General features: G+C 49.8%; 1 protein-coding gene across 1 annotated transcript in view; it reads left to right on the top strand.

Annotated features, from left to right (window-relative positions):
* The window catches only part of LOC111958143 (AP2-associated protein kinase 1-like), a 63,136-nt gene that overhangs the window by 14,214 nt on the left and 21,671 nt on the right, over positions 1-27,251 (top strand). Inside the window, exons 2-17 of the mRNA XM_070436893.1 lie at positions 3,760-3,878; positions 5,344-5,452; positions 5,580-5,722; positions 5,939-6,060; positions 6,227-6,308; positions 6,470-6,602; positions 8,567-8,670; positions 9,265-9,344; positions 9,441-9,595; positions 9,976-10,166; positions 10,505-10,816; positions 11,216-11,396; positions 11,859-12,057; positions 21,767-21,954; positions 22,071-22,166; positions 22,622-22,717. Coding sequence (XP_070292994.1) covers positions 3,760-3,878; positions 5,344-5,452; positions 5,580-5,722; positions 5,939-6,060; positions 6,227-6,308; positions 6,470-6,602; positions 8,567-8,670; positions 9,265-9,344; positions 9,441-9,595; positions 9,976-10,166; positions 10,505-10,816; positions 11,216-11,396; positions 11,859-12,057; positions 21,767-21,954; positions 22,071-22,166; positions 22,622-22,717 — 2,310 coding nt within the window. The remainder of the gene's footprint in view (positions 1-3,759; positions 3,879-5,343; positions 5,453-5,579; positions 5,723-5,938; positions 6,061-6,226; positions 6,309-6,469; positions 6,603-8,566; positions 8,671-9,264; positions 9,345-9,440; positions 9,596-9,975; positions 10,167-10,504; positions 10,817-11,215; positions 11,397-11,858; positions 12,058-21,766; positions 21,955-22,070; positions 22,167-22,621; positions 22,718-27,251) is intronic.

Raw genomic sequence — 27,251 nt, 5'->3', positions numbered from 1 at the left:
GATATAGATCTTTTGTACCTGTTTCCTCTAGCATCTTCACAAGGTCCTTTGCTGTTGTTCTGGGATTGATTTGCACTTTTCGCACCACAGTACGTTCATCTCTATGAGAACAGAACGTATCTCCTTCCTGAACGGTATGACGGCTGCGTGGTCCCATGGTGTTTATACTTGCGTACTATTGTTTGTACAGATGAACGTGGTACCTTCAGGCGTTTGTAATTGCTCCCAAGGATGAACCAGACTTTTGGAGGTTGACAAAAAAAAATCTGAGGTCTTTGCTGATTTTCTTTTGATTTTCCCATGATGTCAAGCAATGAGTTTGAAGGTAGACCTTGAAATGCATCCACAGGTACACCTCCAATTGACTCAAATTATGTCAATTAGCCTATCAGAAGCTTTCTAAAGCCATGACATATTTTCTGGAATTTTCCAAGCTGTTTAATAGGCACAGTCAACTTAGTGTATGTGAACTTCTGACCAACTGGAATTGTGATACAGTGAATTATAAGTGAAATACTGTCTGTAAACAATTGGTTGGAAACTTACTTGTGTCATGCACAAAGTAGATGTCCTAACCGACTTGCCAAAACTATAGTTTGTTAACAAGATTTTGTGGAGTGGTTGAATAACGAGTTTTAATGATTCCAACCTAAGTGTATGTAAACTTCCGACTTGATGAGACACCTAAAGGGAGGAGGTCAAAGTGTGGAAGTGTGGTGCCAGGACAACAACTTCTCCCTCAACGTGATCAAGACAGGAGGTGATTTTGGAGTACAGGAAAAGGAGGGCCGAGCCCGCCCACATTCTCATCAACGGGGTTGTAGTGAGCTTCAAGTTCCTTGGTGTCCACATCACAACAAACTATCATGGTCCAAACACACCAAGACAGTGCGAAGAGGGCACGCCAATGACTATTCCCCCTCAGGAGACTGAAAAGATTTGGCATGGGTCCTCCGACCTCAAAGTTATACAGCTGCACCATCGAGAGCATGGTAACTGCTACAGAGGGTAGTGTGTACGGCACAGTACATCACTGGGGCCAAGCCTCCTGCCATCCAGGACCTGTAACCTGGCAGTGTCAGAGGAAGGCCCTAAAAATTGCCAAAGCCTCCAGCCACCCTAGTCATAGACTGCACGGAGCGCGGTACAGAGGGCAAGTCTAAGTCCAAAAGGCCTCCTAACAACAGCTACTCCAAGCTGAACAGCTAATCAAATGGCTACCGGACTATTCGCATGACGAGTACGAAAAAAGTAAGAGATCCCCCCCCCCCCTTTACGCTGCTGCTATTCGCTGTTTATTATTCACTTTACTCCGACCTACATGCAGATCACCGACCATTTCGATTCCACCGTACCTTCCCACTATGCAATCTGATTTCTGAGCTGGTCATGGGTGCACCTCAGTCACACTCAATGTCCTAAACGATTCTTAACCGCCATTGAATAAAATATAGTACTGTGCAACCGTCCTCATCGACTTGGCCAAGGCTTGGCTTCTGAAATGACTACTCGCATGGATCATCAACTAAATCTCCGATAGAGTGAATATGTCAAATCTGAGGGCTTCTCTGTATACATCATGAGTCGTTCTGCTGCTGGTTATTCTTTGATCCACCTCTACGCAAACAATAGCCATTACTGCTCATTCTGTATACTCTGGCCCTTTGGACACGGTGTTAACTAACCTCCAGAGTGAGTGTCTCAATGGCCATAACAACCACTCCTTCGCTGGCCTAATCTGCTCTTAATGCTAGTAAAATGAACTTGAATGCTTGCCTAACCAATCGCTGCCTGCCCTGCGCCGCGTCCAGGCCCATCAACTCTGGACGATTCTGACTTAGTATATTGTGGATAACTACAATACTTAGGTGTCTGTTTGACTGTAAACTCTCGCATCCAGACTCCACTTAAACATCTTCCAATCCAAAATAAATCTAGATCGGCTTCCTATTTGCACAAAGCATCCTTCACTCATGGCACTCTCTCCTTCGACCAACTCGAGAGGTGATCTCTCACCAGAAGGAGAACAAGGCAGGGCGGCTTTGACAGCTGAGCCTTTTTCTACTGTATTATTCTATGTTTGTTTATTCCATGTGTAACTCTGTGTTGTTGTATATGTTGAACTGCTTTACTTTATCTTGGCCAGGTCGCAGTTGCAAATGAGTACTTGTTCTCAACTGGCCTACCTGGTTAAATAAAGGTGACATTTTTTATTAATGTACATATTACCTCATCTAAACTGTACCCTCGCACATTGACCCGGTACCCCTTGTATATAGCCTCGTTATTTTATTGTTACTCTTTTATTTTGTACATATTGTTTCTTAACCAGCAATGCAGTTTTAAGAAAAATAAGAGATAAGGTCTTGTAAGTAAGCGTTTCACGGTAAYGTTATATTCGGCATTAATAAAATTTGATTTGAGAACTACTAATAGGATGTGAATTTCTTATTCAGATTAGTGAAACTTGATCCTGACCCGTATCTGCTTCTGCTTTGATCAGAACCCTCCAGCTCTGCCAGTGGAGGCTGCAGGCCAGCCCTGCATCTGGTGCTGAGGTGCTGAGCCTAGTGCAGCAGCCCAGCAGAGCTTTCAACCAACCCCTCAGAGCATTAGCTCACCTTCTACTAGCCTGTAATCAGACACACATACTACCAACATCTTACAGCGCTGTGCTGCAATAACACTGTAGAGCCACCAGTCCTTCAAAACACCATATCTGCATCACTAACATAATACACAACTGTTTTTTTGTCTTTGAACAATGTGAGATAATTCTAGCTAAAATACATGCTCAGTATGTTTGGTTCCAGACAGTGCTTCTGCTGAACCCTGCCCTTTGGTGTTATTCTTTATGTAGGCAGAGCCAGCCCCCTCACTGTGTGAATGGTATGTAGATGAAAGAGACCAGTGTTGTATCACTCATGGATCACAGCAAGCCAACACTGCCTCCTGGGTCACCAGAAACAAATAGTGMGCACAGCCAGCCACACAATCACTCATGGGTTTGTTTGTCTGCATATGTCTGAATTAGCATCCATGAGGGAGAGAAATGGAGAGACCCAGACAAAAGGGCTGTTTTGGAGCCGTGCCCGACTGCCCAATGTCTCAGCACAATGTGCCTCTAATAGTCGGATGATGGACTCACACTCTCTCCACCTTCTCCAGTCACAGTGCGGCTGCTCCGCTACCTGCAGTCTTCCTCTGATTCTCATCTCTACTGCTGACTCACCAATGCTCTGTTGAGCCTTCCTTAACCACAGCTTCATCCACCCCTCTGACTGAACACAGATTTCACAGCATTTCTTCCCAGCTAGCTCTGCCACTGTTGATCTGGGGTCATACAGTGTGTGTTTATACCAGAAGTTTATATGACAGAGAGGACGAACGTTGCCAGGGTTGTGTGGTGTGCTGCTATCATGATGAGGTAATGGACAGACTGAAGGAGGCTTGCTCTGCACACCGTCAGCCACTCGGCAGTATCAGCAGCTTTGACTCATCCAGGCTGACTGACCATGACTCAGGGCTAATTCAGTCACTGTTACTGATATTTGTCGAAGCAAAGCACGTCATTTAGCCGTTTGGCTTGAGGGGAAACCAGTGTCACGAAACAAACATTTTTGTAGCTCCATATTTAGCTGGTCTCTTGTTGTGTTTATTGTATTCTCTTACTGTTAGGTTAGCTGACAACYCAGCTGGCCTCAGTGGTGACCTGTGCCACTCAGTCACAGGTCAATGCTGAAATCTTTCTCTCTCCAGGAGGCTTTGCCATTGTGTTCCTGGTGCGGACCCACCAGGGGGTCCGCTGTGCCCTGAAGAGAATGTACGTCAACAGCGAGCATGACCTGCATATCTGCAAGCTAGAGATCCAGATCATGGTGAGAACCGGTTCTGGGCTGGAGTTCAGCTCAGTCTGTCACCCAGTCTACCTTATAATGCACAGGCTCTCTCAGACAAATGAGCTTCACAAAGGGGGCAAATCACTGTGCCACTGCTGTAGTGAAGCTGATGTAGAACCACACAGATAAAACTACACAAATTAAAGAATAGGATTGTGTTTTTATTCTGGAAGAGGTGATATGGGAAAGAGTTGCTGACTATGAAAGGGGAGGGTTGACAAGACTAATTTAAACAAACATATAGAGAGAGGGAGGGAGCAGAAGGGTGGGTAGTAACTGAGTCATACATTCTTCACTCCATTAGAGCCTGCTGCTGAATATGTTGATTTGGACATCATGCAGATAAACTCCCCCGCCCCCTTGGGCCTCAGTTCCATAACTGGAGGCCATGCTGTAAGATAACCAGCCCCTGCAGCCACACCCTGGGGGGCATAATTGGGACAGGATGGCTATCATTGTTGGGTCGTTCCACGAAATGGGTGCTTTTTGCGTCCCTTTGATATTTTAAGTACAAATTATGCACCAATATTGAATTTTAAAAAGCCTGTCATATTAAATGAAGTACACTATAATATAGACCACATGAAGAATTCAATACATCAGATTTTMTTTGTATGAATAAWGGCTTGCTAAAGTGCCAAAATTCAACATTTTGACATGTCAKTTCTAGGAAGATTTCAACTCGCTTAATCCCAAAATGTCTCCAAGTTTCACCATTGTAAAGGCCTATTTATTTTTGCTGCTTTGACAGTCATTTCTGAAGGTTATTATTGCTATTAATGTGATTGGTGARGCATTTACGTCTGTCCCTCATTTTAAAGGCCAACCCTGTTATGCAAACAATGTATTCCTTTAAAATAATGGACCATTCCACCATGTTAAATGATTCACAGCAGGTGACATTGTTTGGGGCCTCTGAACAGCATGGTGGAAAAGGAAGTAAGTCTTGTGTATAATTCCTAATTTTATGAACACCATGTGGTCCCATGCTCTTCACCACATGAGGAGTAATGGCCGATCTTCACCTTAAACCTAAACTGTGTTATCGTCAACCCTGTTAGAGGCCCAACGGTAACTTTATCCATTTGATATTATATGGGAGTTTATTTGTAGAAGGGATACTTGATCAATGAGAACATTTGGGATTTATCTCAAACATGTTTTTAAATAAAAGTTAAGCAGTTACATAAGTGTCCGTAACAGGTTTGAAACAGGTTTGAAACCTGTTACGGCACCCATTTTGTGGAACAACCCTATTACTTCCAGCCTTTTGGCAGATCCTTATAGTGAGCAAGCAGAAGCAGAATACACTCGGGCAACCCAAAAAACAAACAAAGATCACCATTGTTATGGCAGCCTGTTTGGAWCTTGAAACCAAACCAGAGTCCTATGAGGTTCTTTATATTCTTTGTAATATTAACCAATTGTGTGTGTGCATGTGCAGAGGGACCTTGTGGGCCACAGGAACATTGTGGGTTTCCTGGACTCCAGTATAACTGCAGTGGGAGCAGGAGATGTCTGGGAGGTCCTRATCCTCATGGATTTCTGTCGTGGTAATTCTGCCCCTCTTTCCTTATCAATCACTTTCGTAGTTTCATTAGWGTACAAACCTCATACCATTACAGGAGCGTATCTACTTCGTTTCCAAACCCATTGTAAGCCCTCCCTGGTTTGTTGCAGGTGGTCAGGTGGTGAACCTGATGAACCAGCGTCTGCAAACAGGCTTCACTGAGGCAGAGGTGCTGCAGATCTTCTGTGACACCTGCGAGGCTGTGGCCCGCCTCCACCAGTGCAAGATGCCAATCATCCATCGAGATCTCAAGGCACGAGCACTTGTCTTCACACACACACCCTCGGAGTCTACACCCTACTCACACTTGTKCTCTATCTGTTTGTCTTTAATACATGTCCGAGCTGCATATGTGTGTTGCAGCATGAGAAGTGAACCATGAAGTGTATAAATATGTTACACACCATTCAAAGAGCAACTCAGGAGTCACCTGTCTCAGGAGTCATCTGTGTGTCTATCTCCTCTGCAGGTGGAGAATATCCTGCTCCATGACKGGGGACACTACGTGCTGTGTGACTTTGGTAGCGCCACCAACCGCTTCCAGGACCCTCAGACAGAGGGCATTCCACTGGTGGAGGAGGAAATCAAGAAGTGAGTGATTCTGAAGAGCTTCARCRCAGCTGAAATACTGAATTCATGGGTGTGGTTTGATAGTTTTAGTCTAGTGAACCAACAAGTACYACAGGTTGGGATGTTGTGGATTTACTGTGCCATTTGAAGTCCTTCCTAAATGAGTGTGCTCCCTTCCCATCTTAAGGTACACTACTCTGTCATACCGAGCCCCAGAGATGATCAACCTTTACAATGGCATGGTCATCACTACAAAGGCAGACATCTGGGTGAGTTGGCATACTGCTGAATCGCCATGAGAGATTATGACTGGTTTCTCTCCACTATAGAGTTATGTTGGCGTGATGCCAAGTACAGTGTAACTGACTTGCTGGGTTGCAAGTTTGAGGTAATAGAAGGTGTGCTGATGTCCACTGTGCTGTCTCTACAGGCTATGGGCTGCCTACTGTATAAACTGTGCTACTTCACCCTGCCATTTGGGGAGAGCCAGGTGGCCATCTGTGACGGCAGCTTCACTATACCAGACAACTCCCGCTATTCCCCGGACATGCACTGCCTCATCAGTGAGTAGCCATCCTCCCTGTCAACTCCTACTGACTGGTCCATGCATTTGTATGTAAGAGAGTTGTCTTTCTGGCTCTGTCTTTCTCTCTGTGCCCCTTCTCGATTACACAGTGCAAGTCCTTTAGTCCACAGAGAGAAATAAACAGTGCATTCGGAAAGTATTCAAATCAAATGTTATTTGTCACATACACATGGTTAGCAGATMTTAATGCGAGTGTAGCGAAATGCTTGTGCTTCTAGTTCCGACAATGCAGTAATAACCAACGAGTAATCTAACCTAAGAATTTCACAACAACCACCGTATACACACAAGGGTAAAGGAATGAAGAATAAAAATATAAAAATATATGAATGAGTGATGGTACAGAACGGCATAGGCAAGATGCAGTAGATGGTATCGAGTACAGTATATACATATGAGATGAGTAATGTAGGGCTGGCAGCCTTGCGAGGGTTAACACGTTTAAATGTTTTACTCACGTTGGCTGCAGTGAAGGAGAGCCCACAGGTTTTGGTAGCGGGCCGTGTCAGTGGCACTGTGTTGTCCTCAAAGCGAGCAAAGAAGTTGTTTAGTTTGTCTGGAAGCAAGACATCCTGGTCCGCGACGGGGCTGGTTTTCTTTTTGTAATCCGTGATTGACTGTAGACCCTGCCACATACCTCTCGTGTCTGAGCCGTTGAATTGCGACTCTACTTTGTCTCTATACTGACACTTAGCTTGTTTGATTGCCTTGCGGAGGGCAGCTCTAGGACTGTCTCTTATACACATCTAGATGTGTATAAGAGACAGGGTTAAAAGCAGTGGTTCGCGCTTTCAGTTTTGCGCGAATGCTGCCATCAATCCACGGTTTCTGGTTTGGGAATGTTTTAATAGTTGCTGTGGGTACGACATCGCTGATGCACTTGCTAATAAACTCGCTCACCGAATCAGCGTATTCGTATCTCTCTGTACTTMGCTCCTTTCATCTTTCCCTCGATTCTGACTAGTCTCCCAGTCAGTATGTTGCCACCACCATACTTCACCGTAGTGATGGTGCCAGGTTTCTTCCAGATGTGACGCTTCGCATTCAGGCCAAAGTGTTCATTCTTTGTTTCATTAGACCAGAGAATCTTGTTTCTCATGGTCTGAGAGTCCTTTAGGTGCCTTTTTGCAAACTTTAAGCGGGCTGTAATGTGCCTTGTACTGTGTGGCGGCTTTTGTCTGGCCACTCTACCATAGGCTTGATTGGTGGAGTGCTGCAGAGATGGTTGTCCTTCTGGAAGGTTCTCCCATCTCCACGGAGGAACTCTGGAGCTCTGTCAGAGTGACCATCGGGTTCTTGGTCACCTTCCTGACCAAGGCCCTTCTCCTCCGATTGCTCAGTTTGGCTGGGCGGCCAGCTCTAGGAAGAGTCTTGGTGGTTCCAAACATCTTCCATTTAAGGATGGTGGAGGCCACTGTGTTCTTGGGGAGCTTCAATGCTGCAGAAATGTTTTGGTACCCTTCCCCAGATCTGTGCCTCGACACAATCCTGTCTCAGAACTCATGGCTTGGTTTTTGCTCTGACATACACTGACAACTGTGGGACSTTTATTTTGACAGGTGTGTGCCTTTCCAAATCATGTCGAATCAATTGAAGTTACTACATATGGACTCCAATCACGTTGTAGAAACATCTTAAGGATGATCAATGGAAACAGGATGCACCTGAGCTCAATTTCGCGTCACATAGCAAAGGYTCTGAATACTAATGTAAATAAAGTATTTCTGTTTTTATATTTAATAAATGTGCACATTTCTCTAAAAAACTGTTTTTGCTTTGTCATTATGGGTTATTGTGAGTAGATTTAGGGGGGGGGTTATTTAATCAATTAATCAAGGCTGTAACATAATAAAATGTGGAAAAAGTCAAAGGGTCTGAATACTTTCCGAAWGCACTGTCMCAGTATCATAATTACCAACCATGTTTTCTTCCATTCATCAGGATACATGCTGGAGCCTGACCCAGAGAAGAGACCAGATATCTACCAAGTGTCCTACTTCTCCTTCAGGCTGGCCCGTATCGAATGCCCCATCCAGAACATACATGTAAGTCATCTCACCATCAGTAATGACAACAGGACTAGAAAATCTCCCCGGAGACGAAGGTTACAACCAAATAATTCAAAGGGCGAAAATGTAGAGGAACTTTTAACTTTATTTGAATTGTTACCTTGCCCTCCAAATGCCAGGTGTAATGTTATTTAATTTCAAATYTAAGAAGCTTCCACATTTTACTATGAAGTTTTATTCATGTCTAATCTTTTTGGAAAGCAACATWTGTCTAGTGAAAAATGCCAGAGGATGGGGGAACAAGGAGCTTTGTGGTTGTTGCCAGTTGGCTGCCCTCTGTCCCCCAGGCCCCTTTGCTTTGCATTGATTGAGCAATGTCAGCACTCAATCATCTGACATAGCACATTTCAGACGTCATTCCCAGGGGACATTCAAGGTCGATTCATGGAATCTTTAACTGATCATGACATTGCTGCAGTCATGTCATGTGGAAGTTATAATGATAAAGGGTTCTTGTTGCCTCGCTMTGACAAAAGGAAAACCATTACACTAGAAATCTGAGTGAAGCTGATTGATTAAAATTGAGTAGTATATCTAAGCATACTACTGAAACWCTTCTCACCTTCACAGAACTCTCCRATTCCTACAAAACTCCCTGAACCAATCAGAGCCAGCGAAGCTGTYGCCAAAAAGAGTCAATCCAAAGCCAGGTAAGTGAGGAGCATGAGAAACAGGGCTTTTTTATAGTTACAGATGTAAAGCTCCGGCAAAGGATAATCTGGCCTGCCCTTCCTCTCCCCTCCCAGGCTCTCAGACCCTGTCCCCACAATGGAGACGTCCATCGCGCCCCGTTCACGCCCCAAAGCTGGAGGGGCACAGTCCATAGGCATCCTGCCCATCCAGCCGGCCCTCACCCCACGCAAGAGACCCAACATGGCTGCAGGAGGGCCCCAGCCCATAGGTACGCATTAACTACCCTCTGTACCTGCTTTGTTTCTCAGTCAAAGCTTGAACCACAAGGACCTGATGATGTGGTGAGCAGAGAGGTGAGGCCTGCTAGCAGGGGAAGTCTCTTATCCTGTAACAAAACACTCACCAAGATAGACATCCTGTATTGAGCTTGATGTATTGAACTGTTCCAAGTGTTTGGCTGACATAACATGGCCTTGTAATCCCAGTGGTTCAATRTGTCCGTCCGGACAAGGCTTTAAWAGTCTATTAATGAGCCCTTCTGCCCATCTGCTTGTATAGAGACAGATAGTAGCTGCAAGCTTGTCTGTTTTAGTCAATTGTTATCAATGTCACCCTTACAAGACAAGCATCTTTTCCCCTGTACTACAGGTGTTTTAGGCACCGCCCAGCCTGCAGTTGCTGTCCAATTAGTCCAGCAGGCCACACCCCCACTGGCTCAGACCGCCCCTTCGCAGCCCATGGCCACGCCCCAGCATCAGCAGGGTCTCTTCATGAAGCAGCAGGCTGCAGCCTTCTTCAGCCCACAGCAGCAGACCAACCAGGTGGGCATATTACCTTGTGTTTGGGATTCTTAATATATCAGAGTATCTTTTTACCATTTGCCAATAATATTAAGTCATTTGTTTTTTKTGTATCCGTTTATTGCCTTCTAACTTATGATATTTCTATGTGGAGTGCACTTTTAGCAGGACCTCTGAATGACCTTGTGGTTTTGAATGAAATTGAATCCAACTGAATAAKTTTATTGACTTTACACGAACTCCCATCTGATCTGTTCATTAAAATACACTGACATGTCATGTTTAACAAAAATCCAACTGCAAAAATGACAACTTTCATGAAAAACACAGGGAACAGAATAGTATTTACATGTGGTGAACTYGTTTGCACTTGGCAGAGCAATAACTCATCCCAAACTGGGCAAAATGAGACAGTAGGAAGTGTTTCTCCCACCGTCTTATCCCTAAGCAGCATCAGTTGGTGCAGACCCTCTACAAACAACAACAGCAGCAGCCTCCCATGCCGATCCTCCAGGGCTCTGTGGCTGTGCAGCCCAAAGCTAATCCTGTGGCTGCAATTGCTCCTCTGCAAAAGCAGCCAGCTGGCCCTGCAGCAGCACCCCCCTCCCCCCAATCAGCAGCACCCCCTCAGCTTGCAGCCCCTGGACCTGCAGCCACAGGACCTGCACTTGACTGACTCTGAGCCCACAGTAACCCCCCTCCCCTCTCGGCAGACCTGCTGGCCTTGATGGCACAGGGAGGAGGCTGAACAGGCCCATCCCCTCTGGGCAGCCTTGCTGCCTGTGTGGACAGGGAGGGGCCAACAGGCCCAATTCGCGCTCTGAGCAGCCTGTCTTGCCTTCGTGCGGAACAGCGGCAAGGCTAACCGGTCCACAGCCCCAATCTGCAGCCATAGCTGCCTCTTTGGGACGGAGGGCCTCAACGGCCCATTCCCCTCTCTGGCCAGTCGCACTCTGCCTTGTGGCAGACGAAGGCGCTAACAGTGCCCTCCCCTGTGTGCAGCTTGCTGCACTTGTGGGAACAAGGGTGAGTGACAAAGAAACGAACCCATTCACCCTACTGCAGAATCCCTGCTGCCTTGTGGACAGCGTAAAAGGGCTAACAGGAGCCACATCACGCCTCATGGCAGCTCCTGCCTTGTGGCGACAGGGAGGCTAACAGGCCCATCCCTCTGGCAGCCTGGCGGTCTGTGGGACAGGGAGGGCGTGACCCACGCTATTTCATCTGAACATCCCCTTCATTGGGGCGTGGATCTGAGTGTAGGACAGGGTATGTGCTAACAGTGCTCCCTGCTCTCGTCTGTTCTGGGGCCTAGAAATCAGCTAATACCTACACACATGAAGACAGCCATTTCATGCTTTTGCATAGTGAATCAAATAGAATCAAACCAAAAAGATTAGATTCAGAAGCTGTCTGAGCTGTTTCCTCACTGGAAGTTTATAATGTTTCAAAGTTATGTCATGAAACGTCCTGTCACTGGAACCTGTCAACACTCAGTTCTGCTCTCCTTAGGATGTATTGTTCTAAAATCCATATAATCGATAACATCCGTGTGAAAACCAATCCTTTGGGAATTTTTGCCACTAATAACCATGTCTTTTCACTAACCAAATTAGAATAGCTAATCAATTGAATCAGCCTGTAATTTTTCCCTTCTCCCATGATATTGATATTTGGTGTGATATTTTCCTTATCTCCATTTAGACCCTTTCTCTCGCTCTCTTCCTCCAGCATTCTGGCTCCTGACGCTGGGTCTCCACAGCTGCGCTCCCTTGACGCCCCCTCCTTCCCCAAGATGCCCCCGAGGCAGTCACAGAGCGCATCCTGAGCGACGTCACCCCACAGTGCTGTGTTTTGGGGGTTCCCATATCAGCAAGTCAAACCAGCTACTTGCAGGCGGCTGCAGCGAGGCCAGCCTCAACAAGTCCAAGTGAGCTGACATTAACCCATTCTCAATTGAACTTGAGGAATCAACTTGTTCCATTCCATCCCACGCACTGCAAGGGAGAGAGGGAGCAAAGCAGCGAGAGAGAGAGAGAGAGAGGAGGCAGCAAGCGAGAGAAGAGAGAGGAGAGGGAGGCAAGCAAGCGACGAGAGAGAGAGAGGGAGCAAGCGGAGAGGAGAGAAGGGCAGCGAGGAGAGAGAGAGAGGAGGGCCCAAAAGCGAGGAGAAAAAGAAGGGAGCAAGCGAGAGGAGAGAGGAGCAAGCAGAGAGAGAGCAGAGGAGCAAGCGAGGGAGGAGGGAGCAAGCGAAGAGAGAGGGAGCAAGCGGAGAGAGAGAGAGGGAGCAAGCGAGAGAGAGAGGGGAAACGCAAGCCGAGAGAAGAGACGGGAGCAAGCGGAGAGAGAGAGGAGCAAGCGAAGAGAGAGAGAGGGAGCAAGCGAGAGAGAGAGAGAGCAAGCATCGGAGAGAGAGAGGGAGCAAGCGAGGAGGAGAGAGAGAGGGGGCGAGGGAGAGAGAGAGGAGAGCGACGAGAGGAGCAAGCGAGAGGAGAGAGAGGGAGCAACGAATGAGAAGAGAGAGGAGAGAGAGGAGAGAGAGAGAGAGAGCCGAGAGCGCGAGCGAGATGCAATGAGGAGGAAGAGATAGAGAGAAGAACGGGAGCAAGCGATGATGCACAGTAGAGAGGTAGGGGAGAGTAGCACTAGCTGACTGAGAGAGAGAGGCTTAGACGAGCTGAGGCAAAGCGACGCGAGAGAAGAGGACATACGAGCAATGGAGGGCAGGCGAGCGTGAGACGTTCCAAGGAGAGGAGCCAAGCAAATAGAGCAGAAAGCGTAGAGCGAAGCAGGCGAGCCGAGAGAGAGAGAGAAGAGGCGGAGCAATCGCGAACAGACGGATGGCGAGAGAGATGGGGAGCAAGCGAGCGAAAGAGTGAGAGAGAGAGACATGAAGGCGTGTGAGCAAGACGAGAGAGAGAGGGAGCAAGCGAGAGAGAGGAGCATGAAGAGAGAAGAGGGGAGCCGATAGAGAGAGATAGAGATGTAGTGAGCGAGAGACGAGGAGAGAGAGGTGGAGGTATAGCGCGAGCGGAGAGAGGAGCCGACGCGGCGAGGAGAAAGCAGAAGACTCTGAGGCGGAGGAGAGAGATGAGGGGAAGGCAAGCTTGGGGGAGAGAGAGAGAGGGGAGCCAAGCAGGCGGGAGAAGAAGGTGGAAGCAAAGCGAGCCTGGTAGGAGAGAGATGGAGAGAGGGATCGCACGAGAGAGAGAGAAGAAGTGAGAAGGAGAGAGTGGAGCATGCGAGAGGAGAGAGAAGAGAGATGTAGTACGGGGGTAGCAAGCCGAGAGAGAAGGCGGACAAGCACAGGGCAGAGGAGGTAGGACGGTGGAGAGAGAAGTGAAGGAGACAAGCGAGAGAGAAGAGTAGAAGAGAGGAGGCAAGCGAGAGAGATGAGGGAGCAAGCCTGGGAAGATGAGAGAGCAAGCGAGGAGGAGAGGGAGCGGAGAGAGCAGAGAATGGAAATGGGCATGGCAGATGTTGTGTCGAGATGGAGCGAGATCAGAATGAACGAGGAAAACAGCATGAGTCGATCGACGGAGAGAGATGGGATAGCGAGACTGGCTTCGGCAGAGGAGAGGTTGAGAGAGGACGGAATGCGTGAGCGTGACGGAGAGAGAGAGGAGCGAGCAAGAATGTGCAGACGAGAGAGCGGTGTAGTGCAGAACGCGCGTGACGAAGGAGATGGGAAAAATTATGGCAAGTGTCAGACCGAGGTGAGAGGGAGTGCAAGCTGAGAGAGAGAGGGAGGGCAAGCCCGAGAGAGAGGGGAGCAAGGCGAGAGAGAGAGGGCAGCAAGCGAGTGTGAGAGAGGGGAAGCGAGGCCGGTAGAGGGGAGGGAGCAGCGAAAGAGAGGAGCAAGACGAGACGAGATGAGAGGAGCAAGCGAGAGAGAGAGGGACGCTAAGCCGAGAGCAGAGAGAGGGGCAGCGGATGAGAGAGGAGAGGAGCAAGGGAGCAAGCGAACTGGCCCTGTACATCTTGTCCGAAGGGAGACAAGCGAGGGAGAGACGAGGGGAGGCAACGAGAGGGAGAGCGAGCAAGCGATGGGAGACGAGAAGGGACAAGGCGAGAGAGAGAGAGACGAGAGGGGGAGCTAGCGTAGCGAGGGTTAGAGGAGGGACAGGCGAGCGTCATGGACACGACGAGAGCTGAGAGGGGAAGCAAGCGAGAGAGAGAGAGATGAGAGGGAAGCAAGCGAGAGAGAGAAGAGGGCAGCAATAGCGAGAGAGAGAGAGCGAGAGAGAGAGTTAGAGAGGGTGGAGCGAAGCGGAGGAAGACTAGAGGTGGTGATGCTGAACTAACGTCAGAGAGAGAGAGAGAGGGAGCCAATGCGGACTAGCTAGTATGAACGAATGAGGGATCTAGTGTGGAGAGCAAGCCAGGTGAGGAGAGATAGTGACGATGGAGCAAGCCGCTGATTTGGAGTGAGGAGCGATGAGGAGCAAGCCGAGAGAGAGGTGAGAGAGAGCAACTCGCCAGTTTGCATAAAGAGAATATAATATCAAAAAAGAAGAGGATGAGAGAGGGGAGGCAAGCCCGAGAGAGAGAGGGAAGAGAGGAGATCACGCGGAAGCCGAGATCCATGAACCACGATATAGTGTAGTGCGGAGCAAGGCGAGCTGGAGACAGCGAGGAAGGAGAGGTGTGGTGAAGAGAGGGTGGAGTAGAAGGAACGGAGCCGTTTAAGGCTGAAGAGAGAGAGAGTGACGCCAAAGGGCGACGTTGAGAGAGAGGAGCAAGCGAGAGAGAGATGGCGAGCAAGCTGAGAGAGAGAGTGAGCAACGCTGAGCCAGAGAAGAGAGCGCGAGCAAGCGAGAGAGGATTAGGGCAAAGCGAGAGATGCCCAGACGGTGGGGAGGCAATGGAAAGCGAGAGAGAGAGGAGCAAGCTGAAGGGAGAAGAGGGGCTCAGGCCGAATAAGCCAAGCCCGGAGAGGAGGAGCGCAGCCTTAAAAAGACGTGTTAGAGAGAAAAGAAATAGAGTGTACGAAATAAGGGAGCAAGCCTATAACAAAGAAAGAAGAGCGAGAGAAGTAGGAGAGGCCTAATACACGGGACGGGAGCGGACGCAAGGACAACAACCCAAAGGAGAAGCAAGCGAAGAGCGCCGAGAGGAGGTAGCAACGTCGGAGAGAGAAGAGAGGGAGCAACCGGTAGCTATGCCCAGAGTACTGATTAGGCGGAAGCCAAGCGGCTGGAGAGAGAGAGAGAAGAGGGGGAGCAAGCAGATTGAGAGAGAGGAGCAAGCGCGTCGAGAGCGAGGGAGGAGGAGGCAAGTACACAGAGTGGAGCGGAGGACTGAGAGAGCAAGCGAGAGAGAGAGCAGGCGAGCAAAAGCGTGCAGAGAGAAGAAACGAGACGAGTGAAAGGCGAGTGGAAAAGCCAAGCCCAATTCAGCCCCAACGAGAAGAAAGCCGAATGAGACGAGGAGCAACGAGAGAGAGAGAGAGGAGCAAGCCGAGAGAGAGAGAGAAGGGAGCAAGGAGGGAGAGAAGAGAGGGCAGCAAGCGAAGTGATCATTCAGACAGACGGAAGGGAGAGAGAGGAAGGAGCGGAAGCGGCGAGAGAAGAGACGAGAGCACGCTGACTGGAGAGAGAGAGAGGGAGGCAATGGCCGTCTGTGACTAAATTGGAGAGAGAGAGGGTAGCAACGCGGAGGAGAGAGATTAGGAAGAGGGAGCCAAGCGCCAGGCGTGGGACCGAAGAGAGAGACGACGTAGGGAAGCAAGCCGAGAGTGTGACGATTACGAGAGGGAGCAAGCAGTGGAGGTTGAGTGTGAGAGGGAGACGAGTACGTGAAGGACACACGAAGGGGCAAGCGACTGAGAGAAGAAGAGGATGCCAAGCTGGAGTCTGGATAGGTAGACAGAGAGGAAATCGGGTGTGCAGCATAAAGCGATTGCCGCTAGAGTACGAGTGACTGGGAGCAAGCCGAGAAGCAGGGAAAGATTCAGAAGACAGGAGTGCAAGCGAGGAGGAGGACGATGAGGAGCAAGGCCAGAGCGAGAGCTGAGTAGACGAGAGGAGAGCTGATGTCAATAGCTAAAAAAAACGGTCTAATTGGCTCGCTTTGAGGCAGAGGCAACACTGAAGATATATCACTTTGAGAAGGAAGCCCGCTTCTAAGAGAAGGATGATGAGACGGACGAGAGGCAAGCGAGAGGAGAGAGCGAGAGATGAGGAGGCAAGTTGCGATCCGGTTGGGGAAGACATGACAGGAGGGCTGAGCAATCTCGACCGGGAGACGAAGAACACGGGAGCAATGGTGGTTCGAATCGACCGCTCTGCAGACGTAGGAAGGGGAGCACAGCGTAGAGAGAGAGGAGCAACGGAATGTGAACGAGAAAAGAAGCCTAGAGAGTTAAGGCGAGGTCGACAACTGCTAGAGGAGAATGAGAGGAGAGTAGTATCAAGAGAGGGAGCAAAAGAGGCCCGAGACGAGAGATAGGGGAGAGAGGGAGCACAAGGGCAGGAGAGAGAGAGAGGGAGCAAGGCGAGGAGTAGAGAGAGCAGAGCGAGAGAGAAGAGATGGGAAGCAAGCGCGGAGGAGAAGGAGCCAAAGCAGATTTACTGGCAGGGAGAGGAGGGAAGCACAAAGGTAGCTCTGAGGGAGAGAGAGAGAGGAGAAGAGGAGCAAGCGAGGAAGAGCCGGAGCAAAGCCCGAAGTAGAGCGAGAGAGGCGCTGCAAGCAGAGGAGAGACACAAGGGAGCAACGCGAGAGAGAGAGAGGCTGCAGCAAGCGAGAGAAGAGTGGCGAAAGGGATATCGGAGTGCAGAGATTTGGGAATAAGCAAGCGATGGAGAGAGGGAGCTACAGCGAGCCGATGAGGAAGGGAGCAAGTCCGAGAGAGAGAGAGAGGGATAGCAAGCGAAAGAGAGAGAGAGAGGGGAGCAATGCGACGACGAGAGGAACTGAGAGGGAGCAGCGATTGGGGAGAGAGAGGGAGCAAGCGAGAGGACCGAGCGAGAGGGAGGCGTAAGAGCTGAGGATATTTGATGTACAGAAAGACCGGAGCAGCAAGCCGAGATACCAGAGAGAGAGAGGGAGCTCAGAAGCCGAGAGAGACCGGAAGAGGATGGGAGCCAACGAGTCGAGACGAGAGAGAGGGAGCAAGCGAAGGACTGTGAGAATGACCGAAGAGAGCAGATGTCATATTTGCGAGCGAGTGTAGATAGAGAGACGACCAAAGCCCAGAGACCACCACATCCGAGGAAGAGAGAGATGAGAGGCTAGCCCACATCTGTTGATGGAGAGGCCCAAAAGAGAAGGGCAGGCAAGGCAACGACCAAGCGAGAGAGGATGAAGCGGAGCAACGTGCGGCATAGAGAAGATTCGGAGAGGGAGCGAGGAGACAACGCGACCAACTCGACGTAGACGAGCATGGCGAGCGAGCGTGAGCTGTTAGAGAGAGAGAGAGAGGAGAGGGAGCAAGCGAGGGTCACACAGACGAGAGAATGGTGAGGGCACCAAGCGCCGAAAATGAAAGTGCCTCTGAGAGAGAAGCAGGATGAGGGAGGGACCAATCGACGAGACGAGAGAGAGAGAGAAGGGTGAGCCAAGGGAGAGACGAGAGGTAGAGCACACGCTCGGGACGCAGATACGACATCAACGAACCATAGGCGAAGCAGCCCGTATAGTGACGAGCGAGGGCGATAGCAAGAAGAAACCCGACAGACGAGAAGAGTGAGGAGCGAAGCGACACATGAGACGTGGAGTGTCAGCAAGCGAGAGAGCAATAGATGGAGCAGAGAGAGACGAGACGAGAGGAGGTTGGCATACTGCAGGACCGACAACAGGATGATCGAGATGACAACAGGAAAGAGAGAGGGATGGAAAGCATGGACAGAGACGAAATCTCGGGATGATGCAACGTCCACCGAGCGGTTGCACCTTTCCAAACCTGCGGAGGCAAGAAGGTAAAGGCGGGTACGGTGGGAGGAAAGGACCTCGACAGCAGAGTAGAGAGAGGAGGAGGTGTGCATTGACTAGAGCGAGCAACTCAGCGGCCGAGGAGAGAGTAGTATCTGAAGAAGCAGCCCGATGTGAAGAGGCATAAGGAACCCTCAAGAGAAGAGAGAGAGGCGCAATCGGCGATCTATCTATGCTAAGGGAGAGACCTGACGATGGGAGATAGAGAGCAAGTCTGAGGTGGAGAGAGTAGTTGAGGAGCACACCTCCCCGCCGAATGCAACCTGGATTCCTGGAAGACATTGACCTGGAGAGGGCAAGCCGAAGCGAACGAGTGAGTGAGAGACGCGACCGCCCGCACACAGGAAGCGACTGGAGAGAAGATGAGAGAAGACAGGGAGCGTGCGACGAGGAGAGGAGAGGTAGAAGATGAAGAAGAGGGGAGCAATCGCGACGTGAGTGAGCAAGAGACAAACACAATGAGAGAGGGAGTCGCTAGAGCGACGAGGCACATTGCGAGATGAGAGACGAGGGAGACTGAATGCCCGAGAAGGAGACGATGAGGGGAGGCAAGCAAGAAGACACAGAGGGAGGAGAGGGAAGCCCCAGCGACTCAATAAGGTGAGAGGCTGCAGGAGGTGAGACGAGAGGCGACAAGAGGGAGCAAGCCGGAATGGAGGGCAGAGATGAGAGTGGGAGCTGACGCCGTACGGAGAGAGAGTGAGGATCCCGGGAGCCAAGCGGAGAGACCAGACTCTGTACTCCCTGTTGAGCAGGGGAGCAATGCCCGAGGAGAGAATGACAAAGAGTGACGATGAAGCTAACGCAACACCATGACATATAAAGTTGAGAAAAGACGACGGAGAGAGACAGAGAGAGCGGGAGCAAGCGAGAAGAGAGAGGGAGCAAGCGAGAGAGGAGAGAGAGAGAGAGAGGGAGCAAGCGAGAGAGAGAAGAGAGAGAGAGAGGGAGCCAAGCGAGAGAGAGAGAGAGGGAGAGAGAGAGGGAGCAAGCGAGAGAGAGAGAGAGAGAGAGGGAGCAAGCGAGGCGAGAGAGAGAGAGGCGAGAGAGAGAGGAGCAAGCGAGAAGAGACGAGACGAGAGAGAGAGAGGAGCAAGCGAGAGAGAGAAGCGAGGAGAGAGGATGAGAGAAGAGGGAGAAGGGGCAGAGAGAGAGAGAGAGGAGCAAGCGAAGAAGGGAGATGAGAGAGACGAAGAGAGGGAGCAAGCGAGAGAGAGAGAGGGAGAGCAAGCAGAGAGAGAGAAGGGAGCAAGCGAGAGAGAGAGAGGGAGCAAGCGAGGAGAGAGAGAGGAGCAAGCGAGGGAGAGAGAGAGAGGGAGGCAAGCGAGGAAGAAGAGAGAGAGAGAGGAGCAACGAAAGGAACGGAAGAGGCACGAGGAGAGAGCCAGCAGAGAGAAGCGAGAGAGAGAGAGGAGCAACGGGAGAGAAGAGAGGAGCAAAGAGGAGAGAGAGGGAGCAAGAGAGAGAGAGGGAGGAAAGCAGAGAGGAGGGAGGGAAGAGCGATGAAGAGAGGGGAGACGAAGGAGCACGCGGACGAAGGAGGATAGAGAGGAGAAGGAGCAGACGGAGAGAGAGAAAGGGCAGCAAGGCGAGCAAGGAGAGAGGACAGGAGAGAGAGGAGGGAGCGAGCGAGCAGAGAGTAGGGAGCAAGCGAGAGAGAGAGAGGAGCAAGCGAGAGAGAGAGAGAGAGGGAGCAACGCGAGAGAGAGAGAGGAGCAAAGCGAGAGAGAGGAGAGCAGAGAGCGAGAAGAAGGGGAGCAAGCGAGGAGAGAGAGAGAGGGAGCAAGCGAGAGAGAGAGAGGAAGCAAGGGACGAGAGAGAGAAGGGAGCAACGACGAGAGAGAGAGGAGCAACGAGAAGGAATAGGATGCGAGAGAGAGAAGGCACGAGAGAGAGGAGAGAGAGGGAAGCAAGCCGAGGGGAGAGAGAGTGAGGGAGCAGAAGAGGAGGAGAGGGTAGAGAGAAAGAGAGGAGCAAGCGAGAGAGAGAGGCAGAGACGGGAGCAAGAGAGAAGGGAGAGAGCAGCGGAGAGGAGCAAGCGAGAGAGAGAGGCAGCAAGCCGAATAGAGAGAGAGGAGAGCGAGAGCAGAGCGACAACGAGAGAAAGAGAGAAGAAAAAGGAAGCAGCGATGAGAGAGAGAGGATAAGTACCTGGAGGAATCCTAAAGTGAAGGGACAAGCGGAGAGGAGAGGGAGCAAGTCGTAGAGAGCGTAGTATCGAGAAAGCAGGGGTCCTAACCTCTGGGTGTGACGCAGAACGGGGGAGCAAGCGAGAGGAGAGTGCAAGCGAGCGAGAGAGAGAGAGAGGGAGGGCAAGGAGCGAGCCAGAAACAAGAGAGATGATGAGCAGGACCAATATCATGCCAGCGTTTGCAGAAAACACACCAAGACAGTTGGTGAACAGGGCACGGGGACGAGAAGAGATGGAGAGGAGAGATGGGCGAGAGAACAAACCTAGTCCCCGCTCAGAGACTTGAAAACGACGATTTTGGCAGTGGAGGTAGGAGGCGAGAGAGACGGGGACCAACCTGCAGATGCATTTGAGAAGAAAGAGGAGAGAGGAGCCAAGCAGGTGACTTGCAAGCTACACCAGTCGAGAGCGATCGACTGAGAGAGAGAGTCGGGACTGAGACTCGGAATCTGATTGCCATCACGCCTTGAGAGAGAGGGGTGAGATAAGAGAGGTAGAGAGGGAGCAAAGCGAATGGATGGCAACTGCTCGGCTGGGCACAGCACGAGGAAGCAAGCGAGAGCCAGTGCAGATAGAGAGAGGGCAAGGCAGCGAGAGAAGACAGGGAAGCAAGCATAAGTGAGAAAGAGAAGAGAAGGAGGCAAGCGAAGTGGAGAGGAGAGATAGGAGGAGCAACGCGAATGAATGGGGAGCAAGCGACGAGAGACTGAGAGAGAGAGGGACAGCAAGCGAGAGAGAGAGAGAGAGAAACGGAGCAGCGGGAGAAGACTGAGAGAGAGAGAGGGGAGCAAGCGAGAGAGAGAGAGAGCCGGGGTGCAAGCGAGAGAGACGATAGTGACCGCGAAGCAAGCGAAGGAGAAGTGGAAGCGAGAATCAGATGGGAGCAAGCGAGGGAGATGCAGAGAGAGAGAGTGAGACCAAGTGGGACAGCAATGCGACGAGAGCATTGAGAGGAGAGAGAGCAGGAGGGCAACGGCGCAGAGAGGAGATGCATGCAGAGAGCGGGAAAGAGCGAGGGAGCAAGCGGAGAGAGAGAGAGCAGGACGAAGCAGAGAGAGGAGCCAGGAGCAGCTTAGAGAGCAGGGCGCGAGCAAGCGAGAGAGAGAGAGAGGGTGCAAGCGAGAGAGCAGAATGAAGAAGCAGCGGACCGCGAAAGGAGAGATGCGGAGCAAGCAGAGACGGAGAGAGAGTGTGCGAGCATAATAGTAGATAGAGGAGCAATGCGAGCGAGAGGGAGCAAGCGAGAGAGAGAGAGGGAGCAAGCGAGAGAAGGAGCAAGCAAGAGAGCGAGAAGGAGCAAGCGAACAGGCATTCATTCAGAGAACCCTTTAAACACTCCCTTTTATAGCCCATATAGTTCAACACAGGAATAAACAGTCCTTTCAATCTACAAATAAATCAATAGGCTTTTTAATCACCCATATTTGTATGCATGTTTTATATTTGGCACATACTTGTTTGTACATGAGATTGATGGTTTCCACTGTAACCTTTGTGTTTTCCTGTGTGTGTTGTAGGTCAGCCAGCACCACCCCCTCTGGCTCCCCCTGCTCCTCCCAGCAGAGTGTGTACCAGCCAGGGGAGGGRGGTGCCCAGACAGCCCCCTCTGTACCCACTGGCAGCTGGAACCCTTTTGGTGATGACAACTTCTCCAAGCTCTCTGCAGAGGAGCTGCTCAACAAGGACTTTGCCAAGCTGGCRGAGAGTAAGACCACAAAGTCCAGTCTGTTTATTGACATCTAGAAGTGCAATGGATAGATGGTAGATAGGTAAATTATCAGAGGTGATGTTGTTTTCTAATTGTGTATGTCTTTATGACAGCTACAACAGGGGAGAGGGCCGGCCTCTCCACAGAGAACCTCATCTCAGGGCTGCAGCCTGTCTCTGCTGCTGGGGCCACATGCAAGGCTTTCCCAGGTAAGACCCTACGTGTTCACCAGCCTTCCTCTCTCTCCCTGTGTCATACAGACGTCATTATCCCTCTCCCTCATCTCTACATATTTCCCATGTGGTGTCCTTGTGATTTTATCTGCCGGCTTCTTCTCTGTAAATCTTTATTTTGAAGGACGATGTTTCTCCAYCTCTGTAGAATTCTTTCATAGAGAGATGTATCGGTCTGAGCTGTCAAGTGAACCTCTCCAACCTTACTGTGAGACTATTTTCTCTAAGCCCAACCCAAACCAATTACTGTTGTGTAATTTGTTCTCCTCAGCGCTGTTGTCCTCTTACATCTTGTTGACTTTCTATTAGATCGGTAACTGTCATAACCTGACCATCCTGTCTTCTCCAACATCCTTCCTCCCCCTATTCTCCTGCTTTCTCTCCTTCTTTCTCTCCTTCTCCCTCTTTTGTTCTCCCTGTGTAATGTTAAGCTGAGAGAACTGCTGACATCCTGGGTTTGGATGCAGGCTCAGCGATGTTGAGTGTCCCGGACCCCTTTAACGCCCTCTCCCTCTCTGACACCACAGGTAACGCCCTTTCCCAGCATGCAACATTGTTGTGGAATGTGTTAGGTTCCACTTCTCTGTCCTGCCAGGATCCATACTTTACCATTAATCCTCCATCCAGTGTGTTTCAATTCCTAGATGTTCCTGAGACACTCATGTTGGAGGATTGTATGTGTCCTATATCTAATGTTTAAAGCCATTGTTTAGATCATGAGTCTGGGGTGACATGGCTTTGCTCTGTAGTCCTATTGTCCATGTTCTGTTAGCGTCATTGATTCCCTTTCAGTTCCTATGAATAGAGACCMTAGCTGGATCACCTCACACTTGTGGACCCGTGCCTCTGACTACTGTTGCCTGGTTACCTGAAGGACACATTCTCCTTTGTTAATCGGATTGCTGTTCCTCTGGAGGTGCCTGCTTTAGAATGCTTCTGTCACTGAGAACAGTGGGAAAGTTAAGCATCACATCTGAGCTCTTCCTTCAGTTGGTAGTTGATTGCTTTTCAAAATGGCTCAGGGGCAATACTCTGTCCTCAGTTTGTCTTAGCCCAGGCTAGGCTGTATTCCCTGTAAGGCCCACATAATCGCTCCAATGACAGTCAGTGGATGCCAGTGTTGTCAGTTAGTGGGGACTGAGCTGAGGGGTTAAAAGGCTGCCTGCGGCTGTTACATAATCTGGGTGTGGTTAATCTTCTCTGTCCTCTCCCCACATACACAGTCTTCTACACAGGGCACAAACAGAGTGAGAACACTGAGGATTTACTGGCACATAGCACTGGTAGAGCCCACAACAGGAACTGCACCCCTGCTGTTGGGAAAGCACTGCACAGTGTCTACAGGAGTTCATATAGCCACAGGCCAGATGTAAAGCCCTTTCAGAAGGGATGGCCATACTATCTAGTCTAGTTATTCAATTCTCATATTAAATGTGAGAAGGCGATTGGAAAGAGTACCCGTTTCCTCACAGGTCAGTGCATGCTGCTGTTATATGGTACCAGAAGAGCAGTACACCAGAGCCATACATCTACACCAAACAAAAATATAAACACAACATGCAACAATTTCAAAGATTTTACTGAGTTACAATTCATATAATAAATTCATCAGGCCCTAATCTATGGATTTCACATGACTGGGAATACAGATATGCATCTGTTGATCACAGATAGGGCTGTTGCGGTGAGCGTATTACCGCCACACCGGCGGTCGCGAGTCATGACGGCAGTCAAATTCCACATGACCGTTTAGTCACGGAAATTAGGCTTCTACAAGCTCTGATGCTGCTGATGGTCATTAGTAGCCTACTAAACGTGCCAACTGCCTGGTACTCAGCACTCGTGTCCCTCTAATCACTCTGACATCAATGAAAATGTATTTGAAAATCTAATCAAACACTTCAGAGCCCATGAGCTATTTTGTGCATCATTTCTATAGGCTTGGTTTTGGAGCAGTGGCTTCTTCCTTGCTGAGCGGTCTTTCAGGTTATGTCGATATAGGACTCGTTTTACTGTTGATATAGATACTTTTGTACCTGTTTCCTCCAGCATCTTCACAAGGTCCTTTGCTGTTGTTCTGGGATTGATTTGCACTTTTCGCACCACAGTATGTTCATCTCTAGGAGACAGAACGCGTCTCCTTCCTGAGCGGTATGATGGCTGCGTGGTCCCATGGTGTTTATACTTGCGTACTATTGTTTGTACAGATGAACGCGGTACCTTCAGGCGTTTGTAAATTGCTCCCAAGGATGAWCCAGACTTGTGGAGGTCGACAATATTTTCTCTGAGATCTTTGCTGATTTTCTTTTGATTTTCCCATGATGTCAAGCCAAGATTGGTTTACTTCCGGCGCCGACAGAGATGGCCGCCTTGCTTCTATGCAGTATTTTGMTTTTTTTATGTGGTATTTCTTAAATTTGTACCCCAGGAAATATTAGGTTTTATTATATACAGTCGGGAGGAACTATTGGATATAAGAGCAACGTCAACTCACCAACATTATGACCAGGAATACGACTTTCCCGAAGCGGATCCTCTGATTGGTCCACCACCCAAGACAATGGATCGGATCCCAGCCGGCGACCCAAAACAACGGCGGGGGGCAGACGGAGCGGTCTTCTGGTCAGGCACCGTAGACGGGCACATCGCGCACCGCTCCCAAGCATACTACTCGCCAATGTCCAGTCTCTTGACAACAAGGTAGACGAAATCCGAGCAAGGGTTGCCTTCCAGAGAGACATCAGAGATTGTAACGTTCTTTGTTTCACGGAAACATGGCTCACTCGGGATACGTCATCAGAGTCGGTACAGCCACCCGGCTTCTTCAAGCATCGCGCCGACAGAAACAAACATCTCTCTGGTAAGAAGAAGGGCGGGGGTGTATGCCTTATGATTAATGAGACGTGGTGTGATTATAACAACATACAGGAACTCAAGTCCTTTTGTTCACCTGACCTAGAATTCCTTACAATCAAATGCCGACCGCATTATCTACCAAGATAATTCTCTTCGATCATAATCACAGTCCTGCATATCTCGCCCCAATCAGACACATCGACGGCCCTGAAATAACTTCATTTGACTCTATGTAAACTGGAAACCACATCCTGAGGCTGCATTTATTCTAGCTGGGGATTTTAACAAGGCTAATCTGAAAACAAGGCTCCCTAAATTTTATCAGCATATCGAATGCGCCACCCGGGTTGGCAAAACCCTGGATCATTGTTATTCTAACTTCCACGACGCATATAAAGCCATTCCCCGCCCTCCTTTTGGAAAATATGACCACTACTCCATTTTGTTGCTCCCAGCCTATAGACAGAAACTAAAACAGGAAGCGCCCATGCTCAGGTCTGTTTTCAACGCTGGTCAGACCAATCGGATTCCACACTTCAAGATTGCTTCGATCACGTGGACTGGGATATGTTCCGCATAGCGTCGGACAATAACATTGATGAATACGCTGATTCGGTGAGCGAGTTTATTAGCAAGTGCATTGGTGATGTTGTACCCACAGCGTCTTAAAACATTCCCCAACCAGAAACCGTGGATTGATGGCAGCATTTGCGCAAAACTGGTGAACGGAAACATGACCGAATACAAACAGTCTAGCTATTCCCTCCGCAAGGCAATCAAACAAGCTAAGCGTCAGTATAGAGACAAAGTAGAGTCGCAATTCAACGGCTCAGACATGAGAGGTATGTGGCAGGGTTTACAGTCAATCACAGACTACAAAAGGAAAACCAGCCCCGTCGCGGACCAGGATGTCTTGCTCCCAGACAAACTAAACAACTTCTTTGCTCACTTTGAGGACAACACAGTGCCACTGACACGGCCCGCTACCAAAACCTGTGGGCTCTCCTTCACTGCAGCCAACGTGAGTAAAACATTTAAACGTGTTAACCCTCGCAAGGCTGCCAGCCCAGACGGCATCCCCAGCCGCGTCCTCAGAGCATGCGCAGACCAGCTGGCTGGTGTGTTTACGGACATATTCAATCAAACCTTATCCCAGTCTGCTATTCCCACATGCTTCAAGAGGGCCACCATTGTTCCTGTTCCCAAGAAAGCGAAGGTAACTGAGCTAAATGACTAGAGCCTCGTAGCACTCACTTCCGTCATCATGAAGTGCTTTGAGAGACTAGTCAAGGAGCATATCACTTCCACCCTACCTGACACCCTAGACCCACTCCAATTTGCTTATCACCCCAATAGGTCCACAGACGACGCAATCGCATTCACACTGCCCTAACCCATCTGGACAAGAGGAATACCTATGTACCTATGTTCATCGACTACAGCTCAGCATTTAACACCATAGTACCCTCCAAACTCGTCATCAAGACCCTGGGTCTCGACCCCGCCCTGTGCAACTGGGTCCTGGACTTCCTGACGGGCCACCCCCAGGTGGTGAGGGTAGGTAACAACATCTCCACCCCGCTTATCCTCAACACTGGGGCCCCACAAGGGTGCGTTCTCAACCCTCTCCTGTACTCCCTGTTCACCCATGACTGCATGGCCATGCACGCCTCCAACACAATCATCAAGTTTGCAGACGACACTACAGTGGTAGGCTTGATTACCAACAACAACGAGACGGCCTACAGGGAGGAGGTGAGGGCCCTCGGAGTGTGGTGTCAGGAAAATAACCTCACACTCAATGTCAACAAAACAAAGGAGATGATCGTGGACTTCAGGAAACAGCAGAGGGAGCAGCCCCCTATCCACATCGACGGGACAGTAGTGGAGAGGGTAGTAAGTTTTAAGTTCCTCAGCGTACACATCACGGACAAACTGACAGCGTTGTGAAGAAGGCGCAGCAGCACTTCTTCAACCTCAGGAGGCTGAAGAAATTTGGCTTGTCACCAAAAGCACTCACAAACTTCTACAGATGCACAATCGAGAGCATCCTGTCGGGCTGTATCACCGCCTGGTACGGCAACTGRTCCGCCCACAACCGTAAGGCTCTCCAGAGGGTAGTGAGGTCTGCACAACTCATCACCGGGGGCAAACTACCTGCCCTCCAGGACACCTACACCACCCGATGTCACAGGAAGGCCAAAA

Source organism: Salvelinus sp. IW2-2015, linkage group LG33, assembly GCF_002910315.2.
Source record: "Salvelinus sp. IW2-2015 linkage group LG33, ASM291031v2, whole genome shotgun sequence".
In the NCBI taxonomy this organism is placed as follows: domain Eukaryota; kingdom Metazoa; phylum Chordata; class Actinopteri; order Salmoniformes; family Salmonidae; genus Salvelinus; species Salvelinus sp. IW2-2015.
This window is presented reverse-complemented; position numbering and strand designations above follow the sequence as displayed.